Source organism: Syngnathoides biaculeatus, chromosome 11 (genome assembly GCF_019802595.1).
Source record: "Syngnathoides biaculeatus isolate LvHL_M chromosome 11, ASM1980259v1, whole genome shotgun sequence".
Classification (NCBI taxonomy): Eukaryota; Metazoa; Chordata; class Actinopteri; order Syngnathiformes; family Syngnathidae; genus Syngnathoides; species Syngnathoides biaculeatus.
Window position 1 is genome coordinate 26,388,586 of NC_084650.1, and position 23,595 is coordinate 26,412,180.

The window sequence follows — 23,595 nt, forward strand, 5'->3', positions numbered from 1 at the left end:
ACTTTAAAGCCGAAAAACGTTTCCATCCAAATTGTCAATTTATCATAAAAATTTCACCGACCACAGAATGTCGATTAAAGTATGTTTTTGAAACCGGAGGAAAAAAGTCCTACCTTCAAATACACTACAAAACCTAACCCTATAGCAAAACTGAGCAACGTTGCATTAAAACGACAGCCGGACAAAAAAAAAAAACAGACGGACAGACTGGATCAAAATTTGATGCACATTTATTTACAGAAATAAGAAAAATAATTGCACATTTTGGATACAAAATTAGGTATTGATTGATAAAGCATGCTTATATGTGTTAAAGGTCCCATATTTTGACTATTTTAACCTCCATTGAGTGACTCTCACATAAACTTAGTAAAAATTGTCAATTCCAATTTAAAAAAAAAAAACTTGTTTTTATCATATGCGTGACCATAAAAGGCACTTCTGACAGCTACTTCTGTTTTGTACCCACTTTGTCCATATTTGGCTTTCGTCTGATTGGTTGCCACCATGAAGAAAACCCACTTGTAAGCACAGAGGTACAGAGGTAGGTGGAGATTTTCGGTAGTGACATAGATAAGCATGAGAAATTCAGATGACTTGATTTCAGGCTTTTTGGAAAGAAAAAAAAAACAACATTGGGTATGCGTGGACAATTTTAATTCATATTTCACATGTTTATTGAGGCAACATGTAGCCAATAAAGAATCTCAAATACCGCTTCTAAAAGAAGTTGCATTGGTAAAATACAGGACCTTTAAAACACAAGGTAAGAAAAAAATAACATTACAAATATAAATCAAACCCTTTTTCTGTTTACAAAGTACAATTCAGATAAATACAGAATATCTTAATCTGTTATAAATCCATACAAATGCCTATAATGATGAAAAATAAACACTGGCGAAAGTCATGGCATAAAGAATATATTCATTTGTTTAGATTGAATGATGACTGCATACGTGTGTCATGACAATTGTGCATTTAAGCGGAATAAATTGAAAGTGATGGAATTAGAATTCTAACAGGCTCCGATCTAGCATGAAACTAATCTTTGCAAATGATCCTGTTAGTGTAAACTGATGCGACAAAATCTTCATTTTAAATTAAACTACAACGATACACATGAAGCAGAATATGACACAAATGTAAAATCAAGTCAGAATGTGAAAAAGTAGTTTACAGGAATTTTCTTTGGGCAGGTCCTGCAAATACAATAAAATATCCAGTTGCTTTTCTACTTTTAATATCTGTCTCCAAATTTTATATGCAATGACTAAAAGAGACAGACGGGACCATGTACAGTACAACATACTGAAGGTATGCATCAGACTTACATACCTGCACAACTCTTTGGTATAAAATTCTGCAATTATTTCATTGGATCCCAGGTAATCACGTGTCAATGTTAAAACCAGAAAATCAGCTTAGTTACAAATGTGTACATTGATAATGCGCAGTAGGTCCCCATATTGCACAACTGTAATTGAATGTATACAGCATTCAAATATTATATTAAGCGTGCTAAAAGTATTTTTGGCTCATCTAGTGATGAGAAAAAGGCACAGTATGTTGCCATCCATGCAAGGCCTGCAGCCTCAATGGCACTGGGCTGGTGCTCCCTCATCAGTGTATAGGTCAAACTTCACATTTGTGCCAATGAAAACAAACACAAACAAAAAAAGGAAAAGTTCCTCGTACCTCGTCCTTTGCATTCATTTTGTTTGCACATCTCCAATGAACACACACTTTATATGTAGATGTGCACACATACGCACACAAAGTTATAAAAAGAATTATTCTCAAAGTTGAATTGCACATTTGGGCTGCAAAGCGATAAGCATCCTTCCTGCTCTGCTGCGCTTCGTGACTTACTTGCGTTCATTCCACTGTCACAGACTTGGCTAAGTTTCTGGGACAGTCAACCTGCAGAGAAGCCAAATAATCAATGATCATCAACAGTTCAGTTTATCAATATGAAAACACTATAGGACATCAGGTAGTATGCAGTCTGGAGCCACGCAGGCACAGGGAGAACATACAAACTCCACACAGGCGGGTTTGGAATTGAACCATGGACCTCAGAACTGTGAGGCCAACGCTTTACAGCTGCGCCACCATGCCGCCTGATTAGTTATCAGTTTAAATTAAAATAAATGGGCGTTATAAATGTTTTGATTGCTAAGTGTCTGTCACCCGGACGTCTTACTTACATCATATCCTCGCAGCACGGCCAAGTGGAAGGAGAGTAGCTGCAGTGGGATGACACTGAGGATGCCCTGCAGACAGTCGACAGTACGCGGCAGTTCGATGCTCCGATAAGCGTTCGTGGTTACCTCAGTGTCGTCCTGGCAACAGAGGATGATGGGCCTGCCCTGAATGGGGGGAGTGGGGGAGTGGGTGTGAGGGGAGTTATAGCCAGACATCATTAATGACAGTACGAGTTGGTTGTAGGGAATAGTGTCCATTTTAAATCATGCAATGCTCTTTCACATGTTCAGTCTCTCTTTTTTTGTTTTTTTTCTTATTGGATTAAGATAATTGGATTCAGTTAAATTAATGCTGGTCCTTTAAAATCCGATTTTCTTCAGTCATCCTGCTTTGAATATGATTTTTGGGTGAATTTCCCAGTCTCCCGCTGATAATACATTTCAGTAATCCCTGCCAATTTGCAGTTGCCCATGTCGTAATTCACCTTTTTCCTTTTAAACTGTTCTGTTATTTGGAAAGGAACTCACATTTTTGCAATTTTCATGCTCTTTCAATATTGCTGTCAAAGTGAAGTTTGCAATTAAAAAAAACAACAACTTTCTTCTACTATATATCGTTGGTGTTGGGCTGAAACCTTTGTCCAAATTTGGTAAATTTCATCTTTTCCTTTTTTTCTTTTTACATAGCTATTGCACTGTTCAATCCTAAGCGTGCGTGTGTGTGTGTGTGTGAGTGTATTTTCACAGTACAAATTATTGCGCAAGCTCACTGTTGAAAAAGGCTTGCTCTCTCTGATAATGCAATGTTAATGACTCAAGAAAATGTTTTTGGGTTTCCTAAAAAGTGATGGTCCTGTATGGGCGAGACTTCCGCCCAACGCCTGTGATATGCTAAAACTTTCTGTTTGACTTGACGATGGAATATTATAAAAACACAGCCCTATCTTGTACCACTAATTTACTTTTAATTATAGTTGTAAAACTTGTTCCACCCATACTATAAAAGACAAAATGTGTGACAGTGTGTCAATGGTTTGCTCGCACACTGTATGTGCGACATGTTGCAGCCTCACAGACTTCAACTCCTAAAGTATTCTTTGCATCTAAACAGCACAGGACTGACCTAGATGTCTCATTTGCCTGTTTTTGGACCTTTGCCACCTCTACCTTCACCCTACATAGTATCTCGATATACTGCCTCTTCTGGAAGAAAGTGGGCCCTACGGGCATTTCCATCCTTTCTGCAAAGGCTACTGCTATCTTTACAGCCAAGTTCCTTTCCTTGATATCAAACTTAACCATCACTTTTTCATCACCTGTTTCCCTCACCAACGTGTCCATTAGAGTCTGAACCAATCACGACTCTCTCTCTGTGTCTGGGATGCTCAGAACTACTTGATCAAGCTCCTTCTATAATTTCTCTTTCACCTCTCTCATCCAACTCATAGGGCATAGGCTCAATTTTAGGTTTTAGCCTCATCACTTGATTATGACACTGTTTTTACCTCCAAGACATTCTTAGCTAACTCTTCTGTTAAAATTACCACTGGTCCACTTCGCTTCCCATCCACACCATGGGAATATTTCAACCTTACTCCTAACTTCTAGATTTACTGCCTTTCCACTTGCTCTCCTGGATGCAAAATATATTAATCTTTCTTCTAAGCATCATGTCAACCAACCCCCAAGCTTTTCCCGTCATTGTCCCACCGGTCATAGACCCCACATTCACTTCTCGGCTTTGTGCTTTCCACTTCTCTTTCTGCCCAAGAACCTGCTTTCCACCTCTCCTTCGACTTCTTATCACGGTGGGTGAACTTCCACAGACGCCATGTAAATTATTGACGCCAGTGGCAGATTTTATAGTTTTAAAGATTGATACCCGTTCCGATGTAACCCTCTGCATTTATCTGGGCTTAGGAGCAGTCTACAAACGAAGAAGGAACTAGACAGCTCTCCAAACAAAACAACTGTACACATACATACTGCATGGTTGAAGCAGACACAGTCCGGTCACTACTAGGTTTTCCACACACAACACAAACTCTATTTTGTAAGTGCTGCTTAAACGACAGTCAATGTGCACACAGTGTGGATAGGTGCTTTCCTAACCATATCATCTGCACTGTTCCTCACACTCACAGTCTTGGCAATGTCATCAGCAAAAAGCATTGTGAGTACCCAGACTTCAATGGAGTAGTTCTAAACTACAGTACTGTAGTTGTGGGAAATCAATCTAAAAATTGTTACTTGCATTTGTCCTGTCAATATTGTTACGACTGTGTGCATTAGCCATTTGTCGGGCTAAGGTTGGTATTTGTGAATGAATTTAATAAAACTGACTGTAAATTGTTTTAAATGAGCAAAGTACTCCATAGGCTGATGCATTGAATCTGCAATAAATGAACAGCCATATAGCCTGGGATTATTTCGTTTCACATTAGAACAAACGGGGAGTTGATTATTATCTGCAACGGACTATTGTGTATTGTTTGCAAGACCTACCGATCTTGCAGTGACTTGTTGTAGGGCGTTTTGACACTTAGTGTAGCAGGCGTCCTTCATGATGATCATGATGACTGGCATATGTTTGTCAATGAGGGCCAGAGGCCCATGCTTCAGCTCGCCTGCCAGGATGCCCTCCGAGTGCATGTAGGTGATTTCTTTTATTTTCTGCAGGAGATAAGTTCAGAATAAAGCCAACAGAAAGAGGAGAAGTGTAGAAGGTACATTACAGATGCCACATAATCACCACATTTTATATCATACTTCTATTGGTAAATATTGGTGCTTTTCCATTACAAATTTCAAAACGACCTGGCCCTGATTTGACCTGGCCTCACTTAGCCTGGCCTGACCTCCGTTGCTTTTCCATTAAAACAGGCACCAATCATAAATGGCCGGAATCAAGATGAAAACGACTACCAGCCCATTCATCATTTCCCACACACTTGGTACAATAATAAATGTCGGGGGGGGACCGTGATTTATTTATTCCTTTGTCTTTGGCCTTTTTACAAGTGCAGGCATGAAGAGAGGCAAAGGAAGCAAATAATACAGTACAATATGCAATATAACAAGCAGCGAGGCAGAAAACTGTTGAAAAGCATCGAAGATTGTTTGCGGTTATGAAGCAGTACTTTGCTTCGAATAGGTCTTCGAAAGTCAGCTAGTACCGCCTGCGTGCCTGCCGAGAAAAGTGCCTTGGAAAAGTGACCACGCAGGGTGGAACCGGGCTGGTTGGTGATAGAACCGGTAAAATGGAAAAGGGGTTTAACTTACCAGTGCCCCCTCCAGGCATGTGGCATAATTGAAACCGCGGCCCATGACCAGAAGAGACCTCTGCTGGTACAGCTCTTCAGCAATGATCTTTATCTTCTCATCCAGAGCCAACACCTTTTTTATCAGATCTAGGACACACAAAGTACAGATTTTCAGTGCCCCTATTTTGTGAATGGGAGTTTCGGGTTTCAGTTTTATCAATGATGGGTCGTCAACAGGCCGAAACACGATCAGAAACATTGACCCGCATTTACAACCAAAATCACAACAATTGTTACATGACGTTGTATGAATTTATTCCCATTACTCGACTTCATTTCATAGCTTTTCTCTTGGCGGACATGCTGTAGCTTCAAGTAGATGAATGTGGATGTTCGATTTGTAGTTCAATCAGATTTCAACCTCTACATGCTGCCATTTTCAACTCATCTGTCCAGCGTTTTTAGAATTTCTGAATTATGTTGTACAGTTGACGTAGATGTTAGTTACTGTTCTATTGCATTTTTTTTTTGTATATGCAATGTTGGAGTGTTTCAATCTAATCAACTGTTTTTATGTTTTGAAGAAATATCTTTAGAAAGGAATGTATTAAATATGATTGTGTTTTATGCTATAAATAAAATACACTAATGCTATAAACAAATATATATTAGTTGAACAGGCTTTGTGAATAAAGTTTAATTGACTATTAAGAAGTGGAGTGATCCAGTAAGCAAGGTAAATTTACAGGTACCGAATGCATGGTTGGCCATTTGTTTCAATAAAGGTATTCAATGTGGTCCTGATTCTAAATTGCATGTACCGTAGATATGAATGTGAATGGTTGTCCATTTGTGTACGCCTGGGAATGACTGTCAGGTGATCAGTTCAGTCACTACCGCTCACCACAAAATGATCAGAGGACTAAAACCAGATGTCACCCCATATCATTTTGTGTGTGTGGTTTTTTTTTAAAACATCAGTTAACAGTTGGACTTCAGTAGAGGTATGCACTCTGATTGACAGCTCCTCTCGCTGGGTGTTGTGTTGTTACCAGGTAGATCTCTGAGGCTGCTGATGATCGCCAGTCTTCTCTTCTGTAAGGACAGCCTGTCCTCACTCATCATAAGCCCAAACATGATGAGTGCCACAAACTGACTGGTATATGCCTGGATCAAACACACAGAGTTGGGTTTTGGAGGGGTAACAATTTATATTGCCAAAACCAAAGTTTAATCTTCGGAAGAAGGTTTGAACAAGGCTATAGTCGTTTAACCTTTGTGCTCGCAACTCCAATCTCAGGGCCAGCATTAATGTGGACACCACAGTCTGTTTCTCTGCAAATGGAGCTTCCCACAGTGTTGGTGATGCCCACTGTTAAGGCACCTCTTTCCTTACAGTAGCGCAAGGCCATCAAGGTGTCTGCTGTCTCTCCTGATGGGAAGTGCAAAGAGTTGACATTTTTTAAATGTCTCTGAGACAGGAAGCCTACTGAGCAGGAATATTGTTGTTGTTGGCACCTGACTGGCTGATGAAAAAGCTGACATCGTCTCTGAAAACAGGCGTGTTGCGGTCCAGGAAGTCGCTCGCCAACTCCACCATGACAGGCAGCTCTGTTAGTTCCTCCAGTATTTGTCTGGTCTAAAAATTTTTGAGAGGAAGCCAGCTGAGCACCACTTTCACCACAAGCATGCAAACGTCCTCAACAGTGTTTGACAATCGAGCAACCTAAACTTACTGCGACTGCAGCATGGAAACTCGTGCCGCAGCCAATCACAATTAGCCGTCTGCAGCGTTTGATTTCTTTTAGGTGGTCCTTCAATCCTCCGAGAACCACTGGGGAAGAGTTGAATAAAACAGTTACATTGTACACGTTCTCTCACATATTATGCATGTAAATAACAGGGTGAATATGAATAAAGCAATATGGTTACCAGTATTGGACTCAAAACATATGCGACCTCTCATTGTGTTAACCACTGACTCTGGCTGCTCAAAGATCTCTTTCTGCATGAATGAATCAAAGTTTCCTGTAGAGGAAATATAACTGCATTAAAACTGTATTCATTTCAAGTATATTTTCTAGCAGCAGACATATAAATACAGACATTAAATACAGACATATAATATTGTATTGTGCCCACCCCAGCATAGGCATGTTGTACTATTTCTCCACATCATTATGCTGCAACTGTTGAGTACAGATATTTTGTGCCTGTGAATTCCAGCTAGTCTGATCGGGGTTCGCCACGACAAATTGGATTTCCTTCCTGAAGCATCTCACCTTTTTTTTTTATTTAGCTGAGTTTGGGATTGGGTGTGGCTGCGTAGTCAGTCAATGGCTATAAATTAAACCCACAATGTGATCATTGAAGGCACCGTCATATACAATTACCTCGGCACTCAATCCCTAGATTCAGTTCAGTTGCATTTAACTTTTTTGTCCGACTGGTTAGTACATCTGCATCACAGTTCTGAGGACCAGATCTGTGTGGAGTTTGAATGTTTCCCCTCCGTGCCTGCATGGGTGTTCTCCTGGTAATCCGGGTTTCTCCCACATCTCAAAAACCTACGTGGTAGGTTGATTGAAGACTATTATTCTCATTATTGTATTGTATTGCATGATTGCATTGTTCTGTATTGTCATTCCCTCCATTTTCCCACGCTTATCCTCACTTGATTTTATTCTGTACACTATAAAAACATTTTTGTATCGACTGTCTTCAACCAGCAGAGGGAGTGCAAGTAGAGATGAAAAAAAAATGTTTTGATGTTAATTCAAGCGTGAAATTTGAAATTTCTTGTTTTCAAATGTCAAACCTTTCATGATCTGCTGCAGCTCAATTTTTAGGGTTTGGATGGCCCGCACAGGATCTTCACCAGCCTGGCGATTGATCCTGTGGATGGAAAGTTTCCCTCCTCTCGCCACGGCAATGTCATCGTCCTCCAGGTACAACACTTTGTTAGTGTGTTCAATAATGGCACTGTGAGTCATAGATAAAATATCAGTGTTTTCAAAAGGCACGAAACAAAAATGGGTGATTTAATCTACACAGCGCATTTTACAAATAAGGACGCAACACAAGGCGTCAGATCGTCGTTGGTTTGGGTGAGGTTTATCACAGTTTGGGGAGTGCTCACCTGGCGTCAGAGGCAAAGTAGTACTCCACGGGCCTGCCATCCCCAACAGAGTTCACAGTGCCACCAGGGCGGTTATGGTTGTTCTTTTCCAGAACGTCCTCCTTTAAGAGAGCTGTGGGATCAAAATAAAATGGAAAAAAATAAATAAATCAGAGCTCAAACACAGTCCCTCAAACAATACATAGAAGTAACAAATTCCTTTTTCCGAGCTTCCTGCTGAAAATTTTGTGTTATGTTGTTATTTTATGGTAAGATTAGCATAGCTGCTGTGGTAACAAATCAGTATGATGTCAAGATGAATCTTGATTCTATCCTGATTTTTAGGGGCGAGGGTCATGACAAAGAACGGAAAATGAAAAAAAAAAAAAATCAGAACTCAAACGCAGTCCCTCAAACAATACATAGAAGTGACAAATTCCTTTTTCCAAGCTTCCTGCTGAAAACTTTGTGTTATGTTGTTATTTTATGGTATAATTAGCATAGCTGGTTTGGTAACAAATCAGTATGATGTCAAGATGAACATTGATTCTATCCTGATTTTTAGGGGCGAGGGTCATGACAAAGAACAGTCAAGGAAGTTGCAAGAAAAAAATGATTAAGGTGTTTGATAACTGGGAGTAGTCTATTTCTTTATCTAAACAGGTCAATGATATTTTAAATAGAAGGCAAGAAAAACCAAAAGGCACTCAGACTTTTTTTTTTTTTTTTTTTTTTACAACCATTAAACTGACACACCCTGGCTTGTTCTCTCTTTACTTATGACAACAACAGTAACCTTACATTGCACTTTGGACTGGTGTAAATCCTTTATATAAAAAAAAAAATCATATTTCATGAGAAGACAGGTGACACCAAACAGGGCAATGGAGAGGCCAATGCCAAATAATCAAGATTTCTTTAATCTACTGTACGTACAATCATTTCCATCTTTTGCTTGACGAATTTAAACTTCTCACGGAAAGCTATAATTATTTTTCCAAAGAGAAGCTTCCCTGAAATTATTGGCAGCTTGTGACTGTTACAAAGAAAGTTATTTTCAAGGGCTTACAATGCATTACAACTGCACCCTAAATTTAAAGCAGTTAAAAAGAGTAATTTCAACATCGCTAATGTGCATTTGGCAAACAGGGGCTGACACCAAAATGTAGGTGAAATTACTGGGAACTGTACATATTTGACAGCGAATAAAGTTATTTTAAAAAGAAAAAAAAAACAGTCAGCTACTTGGAAGAGACAAGATGGCTGAGACAAGACGACACGTAATGCAGAGATCAGACTACAAGACAAATTTCCTTTTTCACGAATGCACTATGTCAGACTACTGCTATAAAATATTGTATTCCGATATCAGTGCATCGCGTTTTTTTATTATCATTGGGCTTTATTTTGTCAACTCAAATGCCACCGGATACACTCGTTGTCATGGGGATGACAACATGATTGGATCGCGCAGACTGTATTATAAGAGAAAATGTGTGTGCGTGTGTGTGTGTGTGTGTGTGTGGGGGGGGGGGTGTCGGTGATCACCTGTGCTCAGAACAGGAGAGTATTTAATGTAGTGCTTTCTTGAAGTATATTTGATATGGCTAGCAAGCAGGCAACAAAACGTTATATAGCTTAGCAAGCTAGTGCTAGCGCTGGTGGTTGTGTGTAAACATCCTGCCATTGTCTTGAACACATGATCTGAACAAAAGAGCGAATTCCAATCTGTTTGGAGCCAAGGCACAGACTGGTACTTTACAATGGAAAAATCTCACGGAACACCAACAAACAAAAACGGCACAAAAAGTAGACCGTAAAAAAACCTAGAAATATTGTGTCTTTTCTTTGAAGTGTATTCAATTGGATATGCTGTAGGGTTAGCGTCTGTGTGTGTTGTAGCAGTCATGGTTATGGTTTTCAGAAGAGTGTCAATAATACCAGCAGATATTTCTTGGTTTTTCCACATTTCAACATTTTTTTTTAATCACAAAAACAAAATTAGTGCAGGGGTACTTCATGAAATGTTCAGTGAGTGTACATGTGTGAGATAGCGTCAGCGCTGCAGATTGTGATTGCAATGAGGCAGGCCAAGTGAACAAGTGTATTGTACCGTACTTACCGCCCTTGTACTGGACAGGAATGTGTTCAGTTGACAGCTCGTGTTCGCTTCGTACACCAATGAGCAGCGGACTTCCCCTTCTGATTGTAGGTGAGGAGGGGGAGAAAAATACCAAGTTCACCGGTGATGAATTAACAACAATTTTAATTACTGTTCACACTGTTGGTTTGTGCATGCTGATGAACTCTCAAAACTTTGTCAAATCTTTACTGGCATGAGGTTTGAATGAATGTCTTATGTTTAAGTCAGACCTCCTCTCATTAATTCCTAAAACCTTTCAAACCTTCTCAAATATTTTTACATGTTTACATTTTCTTGAACTAATTTTATTAGCGGTTAATTCAGTCCAGTCTGTGATTGGCTGTTGTGGTGATAGCAGTAAAAGCACAGCTACATTTGACAGATGTGATTGACCCGGGAGCAAACAAGAGCTAAATAAAACCTCTTCATGCCAAGTTTACAAAAACACTTAAGGCCTCTCCTTAGCAAATACATTATTTGTATGTCTGAATCTATCTTTTCTTTGCAGTTCGGATTTCTCTGGGGCTCGGCTCCACTGACGCAAGCCCGGTGGTTGTTTTAAGAGGTGTGGGGCTTGAAGTGAGGCTTGCAAACAGAAACATGTGGTCGCTATCCAGTACAATATTTACCCTCAGGGAGGGAAAATACAGGAAAAAGAGGGGAAGCAAATGGATGACAGAAAAGGGAGATGTTTTGGTGGGGAGAACGACAGTGGGGAAAACAATGGACTAAAGTCAAGTCAAAACAGGGACTACTCAAAAGTCATGTATGGGGATCAGATCCTTATGAACTACAAAAAGGGATGCCAAGTATCAGTCCACAAACATTCTTCCATCCACAGTCACTGTTGAACATATTTATGTAAACTATGCTCTCTTTTTGGCAAAATACTTTTGGAACCTTCAAGTAATGTATTTTTCTCACGTGTGAATGGTGACGAATGTCAAATGAAGATATGAGCTAAAGAATAAACGTTACTCCTGCATCATTGGCCATTCCCCCTGACAGCATGCAAACATTGGCATGACATGACATCTTGCCTCGTAGCTGCTTTTTTTAAATTTTTTGCCAATTCCAATATGAAGACAGAACCGCTGTGTTAGGGATGTAAGAAGCAAAGGCATACACCGCTTAGACTGGTTGAACATGTTTCACATAATTCCAGTGATTAAAACTACAAAGCATGTTTGAAGCAAAATAATAATAATGTAACCTCGACTTATATAGTGCCTTTCAAGGAACTTAATGAAGCTTGCGTGCCATTTTTTTTACCTCTAATGCTAATGAAAGGATTTATTTATTTTGGGGGATTGGACTGGAAATGCTGGATATGTAGTAGAACATTGTATCTAGATACCTAGATACTGTACAAATCCCCCTTACGAGGGTTAGCATAAGAATGGTAACAGGTACAGAGGCAATAGTATGACAGGATATTCAGGGATCGCGGTGCAGGTTCCGGGATTTGTCATATCCACAGTGACTACCTTCCACTTATCTTGAAACACTTTTTATAGACGTTTGCAGCCTCTTTCTTTCGAATTCCCCTTTGCTCATGCAGTCATTTGCCTCTCCCTGATCTTGACGAGGGATAACTGTAGCAGGGAATATATAAACTGAAATAAAACTATGGAGTGATAAACCAGGAATCACGCTGCCAAACTCTGAAACAGGAAACGGTCCGATAATGAGTCACAGAAACACAGGCGGAGGGCCAGCTAGGTCCAGGAGAGCGAAGAAGACCAAAGGAGAGGCCCAAGGGAAGAGACCGGTACCAAGCTCAGGAAAATGATTGTTGAGCCAAGGCGAGGAGGTATGAACCACTGCGTCTGTCTGGGTCTTGTAGAATAACACAAGCATTTGGGTGTGACTTAAACTTTGACCCAATTGGAAATCTGACACGTCGTACACACGTAGTATTCATTTCACAAAGTGCTAAAACTGTACCCAATGAGTGAAAAAAAGGGGAACAATGAATCATATTGAGGATTGCTTCAGAGGGGTGGCTCATCTTGCGCTTGTGAATCCCCTGGCCCACATGTTCATGACCACACAGTGACGTGGGTGAGTGTATGGTAGCGTCAGAATTTAACCAACCTGGCAACCACGGCCTCCCCTGGGAAATGGCGACTTTTGAACACCAGAGCAAAGGCTCCCTCCTGTGAGAGAAGAAGAAGAAAAAAACTCAAGCCTCACATTCAAGACTTCAAAGTTTTCCATTCATAATGAAGTATTAAATTTATTCCTAAACGAGACGTAGACACCCCCAGAATGCTTACTGCTGGGGGTGTGGCCTATGCCTGAGGTAAATAAGAACTGGGATTTCTATTGTGTTAACATCTGTTGTGTTTCGAAAGCACTGTGGTGGATAGAAGTATAATTGGCTGAGCAGCGGGGCGGGAATGTTTTGTCATGGTCATACAGTGTTCTGTGGGTTCTATGTCTGGTTCCCATTACTCCAAAGAACGTAGTTGCTCAGAAGACAGACAACCAGCTAACACCCAAAATTCACGCAGTGGAAAATAGCCTCTTGATCCATCAAATCCTCTACAGCAGGTGAGTTATTTTGGATGCTTTGACAGAGCAGATGCCACAGAAACACTTTTGTGATGGTCCTGGGTTTTAAATGGGCGGGAAAATGAAACGTACAATAGACTGAAAAATGTGTGAAACCAAATAAAAACACACTTAACAAGACCTAGCGACACTGCAACGTCACTTACGAGGGCCCATCCAGCCATTTTCTGGGTTGCTTATCCTCACAAGGGCTGCCAGAGTGCTGGAGCCATTCCTACCTATCAGGAGATGAACTGGTTGACCCTCAACTGGTTGCCAGGCAATCGCAGGGCACATAGAAACAAACGACCATTCGCACTCACAATCACACCTAAGGGCAGTTTAGCGTTTCCAATTAATCAAGGATGAGAATGACCAATTTGGAAAAACACCAAAAATGGCTGTAGATTGGGGGGGGGTTGTTGAGTTTCCTCCTGGATATTTTTTGATCCTATTGGAACACAGAGTGCACAGCACTTTGCCGGGAATGTCCACTTTTTGTATGTGTTCGGTTAGACATGTTGATACCGTTTTCGGTCCTATCTGCACGGTTACAATTTTTCAAGACATGCGCGTCTGAAACAGTTTTTGATTCCAGCATCCTTGTCAATCGCCATCGCTCGATCTTCATCCTTTTTTTCTAACACTTTCGCCATCGTAAAACTTTGAACACACTGTCGCATAGTTCGCGTTATCTAAGTCCCACGCGCCATTACTTGGCTAACTAACAAGTTAGACTGCGATTTCTGAGAACCGAGAACACATGTACATTGCAAAGGTGAAACTCGATTAACCACTAACATGATTGGATCGTTATAATGTATATATATATATATATCTGTGGTCCAATCAAGTAATCTGCCGCAAACAAGTTTTAATGTTTATGTCGCAAAATGCAAATATTTACACTACTGAGCAAGTTAGAACAGCAAATGATAGTCGTGCTTGTGCTAGCACTAAGATGAACTTACAGCTCGGAGCCCACTACCGAGAGGCAGGCACACGATACCCTACCGCCCCTGAAATTTTCTCAACAAATTTGCACTTATCTCGAGAATGGTCATTTTAGTCTGAAAAAGTCGGAAATCCGCCGATCGGCGGAAAATTCTCATCCCTGATTAATGGATGTTTTTCGGATGTGGGGGGAAACCAGAGTAGCTGGAGAAAACCCAATCAGGCACAGGGAGAACATGCAAAGTCCACACCAAGCAGTGATGATATTTGCACCCTTGGTTTTCAGAACTGTGAGGCTGACGCTCTAACTGGTCACGCCACTGTGACTTACGAGGGCCATTGGGCCATTATAGGATTCAAATTGTCTCATACACACTACTGAAACACTCACACAGATGATTTTTTAACTCACATATACAGCTAGGAGTGAAACACTCTTACACATTATTAAATGGCTCTCATACACAAAACTGAATTGTTTTTATACATTACTGATTTTGTTTGTTCGCAGTGAAATGCTCTCTCTCTCTCTCACACACACTATTGAAAAGATCTCACACATCCAATTAAATATTTTTTCCACTCACATTACTAGATGTGCGCTCTCACACTATTAAAATGATACTATACACAGTAATAAAACGGTCTTGAACTTTTTTTCACCTCACATACAGTAGTGAAATACTCACACACACCACTAAAATGGTCTCATACACACTACTCACACACATTCTCATACATTAGTGAAATCCTCACTTGAGAAACACTCTTGAATTCGCCAATGGAATGTTTTCATACACATAACCGAAACGCGTATTTCAGGTTATTAGTGTTGAGCGCACTTCAGTAGGGCGTGAAAGGATTGCAGCCTGCTGGAAATATAAGTGATTCAATTTCAAATGAATGGGGGCCTCTTAAGGTAGATAAGTGAAAGGTTCCTGTAGACACAAGTCAATCACTCTTCCTTATGTAAGTGAACTGCTTTTACATACACTACTGAAATACTTTCACATATTGTACGGAAATGCTCTCCTGGTATTCATGAAATTCGCGTTTTTGTAGTCTACATGAGTCCTTCATGTCTCTATAGAAGAGTTTTTCCACAAGTAGTGTGTTTGTGAACATTTTAGTAGATAGTATTTTTTAGACACTTAGTCTGTGTGAATTTTCTAGTATAAAATTCTCGTGTGTGACACCCCTTTCAGTAATGTTGATGAGATTTTTTCACTTGTATGTAAATGGAGCCCACTTACAGTATCAATGCCATCATGTGATTCACAAAGTGCACACACAAACCAATTCATACACCCAGTGGGTGGCTGCTGCCATGGAAGGTGTCTTGCTGAAGGACAGTTCATCACCGCAGAGAGCAGGGATCCGAACCACTAACCCTTGGTTCATTGTACGACCCGCTCAACTAGCTGGATCTCAGCTGCCTCATGAATGAAAGGGGCGGGGTGGTATCAGTAGTGTGTATGAGGTCATGTTGAATTATGTCCCAAATGGCCCTTCGTCATCACTCGTGGGTGTGCGACCAGAACAGCTCATAAAAAATGTCCACCTCACAACACAATAATAAAAGAATTGTGCGCGCCACTCACCAGCTGCTGAATGACCCTCTCCACCAGCGTAGAGAAGCTGATGCCGTCGTCTTCCCGATTGTCGTAAACATACTTGATCAACTTTGGGATCACCTCTGTGTCTGTTTCAGATTCAAACTCGTATCCCTTGGTGATCTAAGCATGTTAAGAGACAGATTTTTTTTTTTTTGACCAAAGATCCTAAAATTGCATATTTTTGGGGACAGCAACGATAAAGTACTCCTCGTATTGACAAAGAACCTGAAGACTGATATGAAGTCTTTTAAGTTACCACGACTGGACAACCATTGAACTAAATTTTAGTGAGCAAAGCAAATGCCATTTATAATAAATTATAGTTACTTGTAATATGAATTAACGCTGTGTTGTTGCTCATTTTTAGCTACATAAACTGATAGTGAATTTCTCAAAGTTCACCTGTAACCAATGATATCCATCGACTTTTTTTCTGACTGGAAAAACAAACATTTACTGTTCGATGAGTGCAGTAAGGCTTGGATCAAATTGAAAAGATTTTTTTTAAATTTCCAAGTTATGCCAGCATGCAATTTTTACTTACCAGATAGGCCTTCAGCTCCTTGTAGTTGGTGATGATGCCATTGTGGATGACGACAAACTCTAGTAGAGAGATTGAAGAGATAAGCGGCCATGGCTCGAGGTTTCGAGACTACTCTGAGACGAGCTGAGATAAGACCAACTACCTTTTCCTCAAACGGAAATTCCATTCCTATTCCTAATCTCCAAAACACAGACTGCACAAATTAATGAGCTCTAATACAACAAATGTGACTTTTTCTTTTTTTTTTTTTTTTGCGCAAACCCTGCAGGGCAGAGTTTTGATTCAAACAGTTGTGGTTTGCAGAGTTGTACAACCACTTTCATCTACTGTACTGCGCCAAAATGAGGTGTCATCTAAGAGCAATTTAAAATGTGTTAAAAACCTTTGATGGATATGTCAAAGACAACATCAGACAAATGGATGTTTAGTTTACGTGACTATCTCACTGAGTATTATAGTAAACACTACACAGCGACTCCAGTCGGGGGTGCGTTAGCATACATGACGCGCCACAAAAAAAAATTTCTCTGACAATTTACCATTTTCGCTGTCAGAGCGATGAGGGTGGCTGTTGAGAGCGCTCGGCTCTCCATGTGTGGCCCAGCGAGTGTGAGCAAGGCCGAAGTGCGTACACAGCTCTTCTTCCAGGTCCAGAAAGTCTTTCTCTGGACAGCCAAACAGACAACAAAGGCTGTCATACCGACATGCACGCAGCGTCAAATCTCGACCCCACAAAACCAACTGGGGACGTGATGCTTTAACACTTCGGGGGGAAAAAAGTTTTTGAGAGATCAAAATGGATCCAAGGTGAGTCAACTTACTGTGAAGCTCTTCATCCAAAGCCTTGACCTTTCCTCTCTTCTTGATTAAACAGATGGTCTTGCCATTGATGTTAGAGCTTTCCTTGTTCTTTCCATCCACAGCAATGCCTGCGAAGAAACGGTAGACAACATTCATCAAATATGTTTTGGCAGGCGGTCCAGAAAAGAACACTCAGATTCAACTTTTGATCTTTGCGAGGGAGCAAACCTCAAATGACAATATCCGGCAAAGGAAGTGATGCGGGCAGTTAATTAGGGAGGGGACATGAACAAATCATTTTCATAATGACGGGCAACTGCTTACTCAACCAAAGTACAGACTACATTCAACTACATATCGTATAATACATCATAGAACCTGACTGACTGACTGACTAATCATGCGTTTGTGCAGAAAAGTAAAACAGCTGTAAGACGACTTTGGCTTCATCCTGCTCAAATAGGATGAGCAAACACAAAGCGCTCATTTGCTTTGGTTTGCTTTTACCAGTATTTGTGTGTCTTAATGAAATAATAATGGCAATCATGACCCAGGTGACAAGAGGTCGGCGCTTTGTTTTGAAATTCAGCATGCTTTCTTTCAAGTGTCACTGTAGTCATACAACAGAGGTTGGGACAGCAGCACAGCCAGGCTGAATGATATGAATAACCTTGATTATGAATACCGGAGGTGTACCTTTAAGGAGCCCTTGTAGATTAGAGATCAAAGTAGTATCAACAGCAAATTCCACCATTCAACAATTAATTTCCTTTTATCAGCTGATGTGTTTTTTGAACTGCTGGAGTAAGCACGAGGAACAGAAGAGATTTCACACAACATCAATGAGAACACGTAATCCCCGCAGAGAAATCCCAAATTCTAAATTCCAAACGCTATCTGATGCACGCTGACCACTGATCCATTGGATCGGTGTCTTACGAAGCACCATTTCTGATAGCAGGATGGCCACAATTCTCGTAGTAAATAAGTTTCTTTCGGCTTGTCCCGTTAGGGGGTCGCCATAGCATAACATCTACCTTCAAAATTCTAGGGACATTGGTGCCTTGAGATAAAAGTTCAATTTTTTTAGTGAACATGCTAGTAACCCAAAACACTCTGATCTCAAATCATCGCTCTTTATTGACATGAATGGAAATGCCATTATTCCATTCCGGCTTCACCAGGAAAAAAAACTAACTCCATTTGATGTCACGTGTTTTTTAGTAATAGAAATGGCCAGAGTAGTCAATATTTTACTAAAGTAAGAGTGTTGGAATTATTGGACATCAGACTGGTGTTTCTAGTTTTCTAGAGCGTGCACCAAGGCCACCTGAGAGCAGCATAATACAGAGATACACACGTACTGTGTCAGTACAGTAAGTTGCTGAAATATTAGTTGATCTTCGTAGAGGATAAAGAACATATGCCTGTATCGATATTTTACCAGTATATATGTCGTCAAATGTGCTTTGCTTAAGGGCTTAAAAAGTGCAACACAGATGCTTTTGCTATATGGTCTTTGGTGTTGTGGATCGTTTGCATTAAGATAAATATCTAACGCAATGCTCTGTAGCTGTTTTACATAATTCTCTTTGTTGTATGCTTAGTTTGGCAGTAAACCTTAACTGCAAGTGGCAATAAACAGCTTGAGGTCATTCCTTTTCAAGAATTGTTCACAGTCTACGTAAGTGCTTGCTGTTTTGAAGTGACTTGCCTTGAATTCACAACTACCAAACAGCACAAGTTGTCACTCACATCTCAAGGCACCACTGTACTCTTCGCAAGCACTCACACTTGGTCACTAATTCCCTACCACTGTGTCATTAAACAATGTTTCATGTGAGATGATCAGGTATGGGAAAACGTCCAATTTTTCTCAATTAGTGCAATTTTTTTCCCTTCTATCTATGCCAGCTACATATAACGGTGGATGGTTGCTAGATGACTATGAAATGTCCATGGTCATCTCAGTTTAAAAATAAATAAACATTGCACCTGAGCTTGTTACTGGGGCGGTCCCCTTAATTTGCTTATGAGTCCTACCTTTGACACTTGGCAACATACCTGGGCCTATATGACCGTGAAAAGTTAGTTACAGTGTAACAAAAAGCCTTCCATGGTCCATTAGCTTTAATTTCTACATGGAGGGACGGACTTTGATCGCTTGTTTGTCTATTTCTGATTTAAATGATTGTCTTCTTTTGCCTTAGTCTGCCATTCTCTACTTCCTGTAACATTTGTTTGAATATAGAAACAGCTAAATTAGCTGAAATCTGTGTCTGTGTGTGGAGTCGGGAGGGGGGTGGCGGGGGGCAGCCGTCTTACCTGCTGAATCGTAGCCTCTGTACTCAAGTCTCTGCAGTCCCTTCACTAGTGTCTCAAATATCTCCTTCCTGGTGCGAGGCACTTGATGGTTTAGGTAAGCAAAAATCCCTTTAGGACACAGAGTGGCAAGTTTAACTTGAAATGCCAACTATTTTTGGAGCTTAATGTCAATAATTCCATTTCAAGAACAGTCACATGATAGAGAGAGAGTCTGTTTTACATTCAGGCAAACACGAAGTGAGAATTCCAGGGTCCTCAAATGGTTCGTATAGACTGAGGAATAAAATATTCAATGTGAAGTTTTTCAATTCTTAATCAATAATGATTGTTTATATGCTTCCAACTCCCTTTTTATGTAACAGACAAGTCATTCCAACTGCGTGTGTGTGGATCTGATTTAGGATGACGGGAGCAAAATAAAGTTGCTTGGGCGATGGAGTGTATAAAGCAGCGTTTACCCCGGTGGAGCGGAAAAGAGTAGAAGCCGAGAGGAAGGCAAACAATTTTACAAAACCACTAAATGTTTCAACCTTTTAATGTTGGTAAATGTGCGTAACCAACAATGACAATAGAAGAGCCAGAGGTGTTGTTTTAGATTTTGGCCTATAGCAGTGCTGTTAGTGTCACTTACAGTTTTCATCACACGGACGTGCGTTTAAAAGAGATGAAAAGGTCAACAAAGTACATGATTATTGTCTTTCTCAAAAAAGTGTGCAGGAATGATTTCTTTGACAGCAATCCTCAAAAGATATTTTAAAGATATATAACAGGAAGTACAGTATTGTCAAATTCTTTTGGTTGATGATAAACTAATATTTGGTAATACGTGTTCACTGGCCAGGAAGAAGAGGAAATTATAGAAACACGCTTGTAACTAAAAATAAAAAATAAACAGTCAGATAAATGTAACATATTTCTTAAGGCCTTGTGTTGGGGTCAAAATGAAAACTTTTTCAGTGCAGTACACTGTTTGAGGCCCCCACGACTGGGTTGCTTGAAACTATAAAATGACTATAGTGTACCGGTACCTATACGTCTGGATCGCACGTGTGTCAGAATGAATGCGCATAGGCTTGTGGACACTTGCCTGCTGAATATCTGCACTCAATCAAAGTAAAAGTACGAATCCAGGATTTGTTTTTTTTTTTACAGTGATTATTAGAATTCCTTGTTTCTCTGTGAAATAAAATTCCAAGTGTATGCACACAAAAGCCGGCTATCTGTAAAGCTGTAAACATTCCTACTGTTTAATACCCTCGGAGGGCCGTATGAGTGAAAAACAAAAATTTCAAATCACTTTGTCACAATGTTTACGTCAGAATCACAATCAAAATCAGATTTATTGGTCAAGTATATAGCAACACACAAGGAATCTGTCACCGGTAGTTGGTGCCGCCCTAGTACGACATACATGCTGAGTACGAGTACCGAACAAATGAACTAACAAGAACGAAGGACAATTGACTTGAAACTTCATTTTTCCTTATAAGAACTCACAGTTGCGCAAAGTTGTGTACCATTTAGGGCAGTTAGAGTGTCCATTAGAACGATAGTCCAGTGCAACGACAATTGTGCAAAATTGTTCATGGGTTAAGGAGTGTATGTGATTGAAAGTGACGAGTCTTGCGATACTTTGTTGTATATAATATTAATAGTGATTGGCCCAGCAGCTCTACAACTCAAGGCAAGAATTTAATACCTCAATTGCAAGAGGGAAGAAACTGTTGGAATGCCTGCTGGTTTTGATATGTATTGATCGATAGCGCCGACCCGATCGAAGGAGTTGGAAGAGCTGGTGGCCAGGATGTGGGCGATCCAATTTATCTAATCTAATGCGCTGGCGGTGGTAAACGAAGCAACCAAATTATTAGGAACTGCATGGTGCAACAGAATAAACTACGACTGCAAATTATAACCACATTAATAAACATACTGAACGATTAAAACCTCTTTGGTGGCCTCAATGGATTTTTTGTTTGTTTGTTTGATCTTACACCAATTTTTTACACTAATAACAGACTAACAATATTAAATGATTATCATTATTATGATTAATATGACATTTGTTGTGAAAAACGGTTGGAATTGATACTTAAAACTTTTCTTTTTTTGTTTTGTCTCCCCCCCATCAGTAGGGCATTGTGCATGTGTACGCGTCCTGAAGGTATGTTACATTTTCACGCAGCCAGCTGCTTATGGAATGGGGACATAGCCCGCAGTGTTTCGGCAGCCAGTTCAGCAAGTCGTGCCGAAGGCTGGCGGAAGGGAAAAAAAGTTGATGAACGATTGACGCTGGGTCGTAAACGTCGTGTAAGAGCAGCCCAAAGTCAGGCTGTCACGATGCGTTAGCACTCTTCCAGCGTTACTTTACTTACAATGTTAACATCGCTCTGTTGGATCGGAAATGAGGCTGTCATGAGTGGGATTGGGATCCCGAAAAATAAATCCCGGTGGGAAGGGGGGGGGGGGTACGGACACGTAGCAGTTGATCGTAAAACCAAGGGAATAGAAAAGAAAAAAAAAAAAAGGGGGGGGAGTAGCCTACAATTTCACAACCCTTCTACGTGAACGTCTTCGAGAAAAAACTCAACTTAGCTTCACGTCCACAAGTTTGGGCAAACTTGAAGTCGACGCTGTGCGCACAAGGCAAATAGCAGCGTACAATGAAATGAAGAAAAAGAGAAAACACTTACCACACATGGCTTTAAGCTGCGCTGGATAAAGTTTGGTTTGTCGATGAAAAGTAAAAACGGAGCTAATTTCTCAGCGGGAGCGATAATGATGATGATGATGATCTTGGTAGTGATGGTGATGATGCGTCTCTGGCATGGAGTGTCCGTGTGTGTGGAGGGGGTGGGGGTGTGTGCACAGAAGGCTGGCGGCGAGCATTTAACTGGTGCTTCCTGGAGAGGCAACAACCCCACCCCCGTCGACGCCTCCCTTGTCCTCTCGAATCCACATCTGTCACATCACCGGACACGCGGACCTGGAGAGACGCCACACGAGTCACATGACACACCATCAGCCTCATGGGAACCGCTTCACGACTCCGGCTACGTTCCTCCGTCCAGGTGGCACAGTGACCTACAAAGGCGAAACGCCTTCCAGCGACTCCTTCTCTGCTGACCTAAACGTTATTGATCAGGAACACTGAAACAACGTTTACAACCACAATTCTCCTCTATCAAGAAATGCACGCCCCCTGCCCCCTATCAGTCTAATCTCTTCATTTTGTTTCTCTTGGCTGCACTGTACGTGCTTTGGGAATTTTAGTTATTCTATTTAAGTATTTATTTGTGCTTCCATGTCCACTGCTGCTCGATGTAATTTAACTGTAAAGCCATTTGTCCCTTGAATCCGATTTCAAACTTGCCTCAGATTTAAGATTTTTACTGATTGTCACACAACAACGGCAGCATTTTTCCATCCTTTTTTAGATCAGTGGTTCCCAACCACAGGTTCACGGACCGGTACAAGACCACGAGGCATTTGTTGCAGGGCCACAGAGAAAGAAGACCAATTTATATCATTTTTGTTGTATTGAAATTCAATGTCTGTATCACTGTCTTCTCTGCTGCAACATTTGCATGTCGCAATTGACATGTCAAGACTGCACAGAATGCTTCTGTCTCCAGTCTTGGCCGACACGATCGCTTCAGCTTCCGGTCGCAGTGGGCTGGCTAATGGCGGCAGAGCTCAAAGAACGAATCATAAACTAATTCAATTGATTACATTTACTAGAAAAGATTTGTTCTTTTCAATGAAATTTTTTCAACCGAAACAACACAGTATCAGGAGTACTCCTTAAAATTTGGGTTTATTGCAACAGTTATCTCTCACGCACCAAGTCCACTTTTATACAAATACAGTCATAGGTTTCTGCCTGACAGGCAGGATTACTTTTACAGAGTTAAAAGTCTCCTCTCATTAAGGAGCTACAGAACTACAGAACTGCAGTCTGGTCTGGGTGCCTAAGGAGGCAGAAGCGGACAAGCGAGGCAAGTCTGCATATATGTGTGTATGTAAATCCGATCTGTGAGAAAAATACCTACTCCAAAACTGGTCCGC

General features: G+C 40.7%; 1 protein-coding gene across 1 annotated transcript; it reads right to left on the minus strand.

Annotated features, from left to right (window-relative positions):
* Positions 1 to 269: 269 nt before the first annotated feature.
* gfpt2 (glutamine-fructose-6-phosphate transaminase 2) lies at positions 270 to 22,653 on the minus strand. Its single transcript, XM_061835531.1, has 19 exons — positions 22,221 to 22,653; positions 19,528 to 19,635; positions 17,223 to 17,330; positions 16,941 to 17,066; positions 16,402 to 16,460; positions 15,843 to 15,977; positions 12,829 to 12,890; positions 10,711 to 10,790; positions 8,610 to 8,721; positions 8,289 to 8,452; positions 7,403 to 7,498; positions 7,207 to 7,304; positions 6,989 to 7,109; positions 6,745 to 6,902; positions 6,523 to 6,637; positions 5,490 to 5,617; positions 4,713 to 4,880; positions 2,211 to 2,372; positions 270 to 1,923 (listed from the first exon to the last, which is right to left on the minus strand). The coding sequence occupies exons 1-19, from the start codon at positions 22,225 to 22,227 to the stop codon at positions 1,879 to 1,881; spliced, it is 2,052 nt and encodes a 683-aa protein (XP_061691515.1). The 5' UTR covers positions 22,228 to 22,653; the 3' UTR covers positions 270 to 1,878.
* Between the last annotated feature and the right edge of the window lie 942 nt (positions 22,654 to 23,595).

Excerpts from the sequence above, each read along its gene's own strand:
- gfpt2 (XM_061835531.1), bottom strand. Across the intron at positions 6,638-6,744 it reads TTGGAGTTGCGAGCACAAAG|GCATATACCAGTCAGTTTGT; the intron begins GTTAAACGACTA and ends TGTTTGATCCAG. Across the intron at positions 4,881-5,489 it reads CATGCCTGGAGGGGGCACTG|AAAATAAAAGAAATCACCTA; the intron begins GTAAGTTAAACC and ends TATCTCCTGCAG.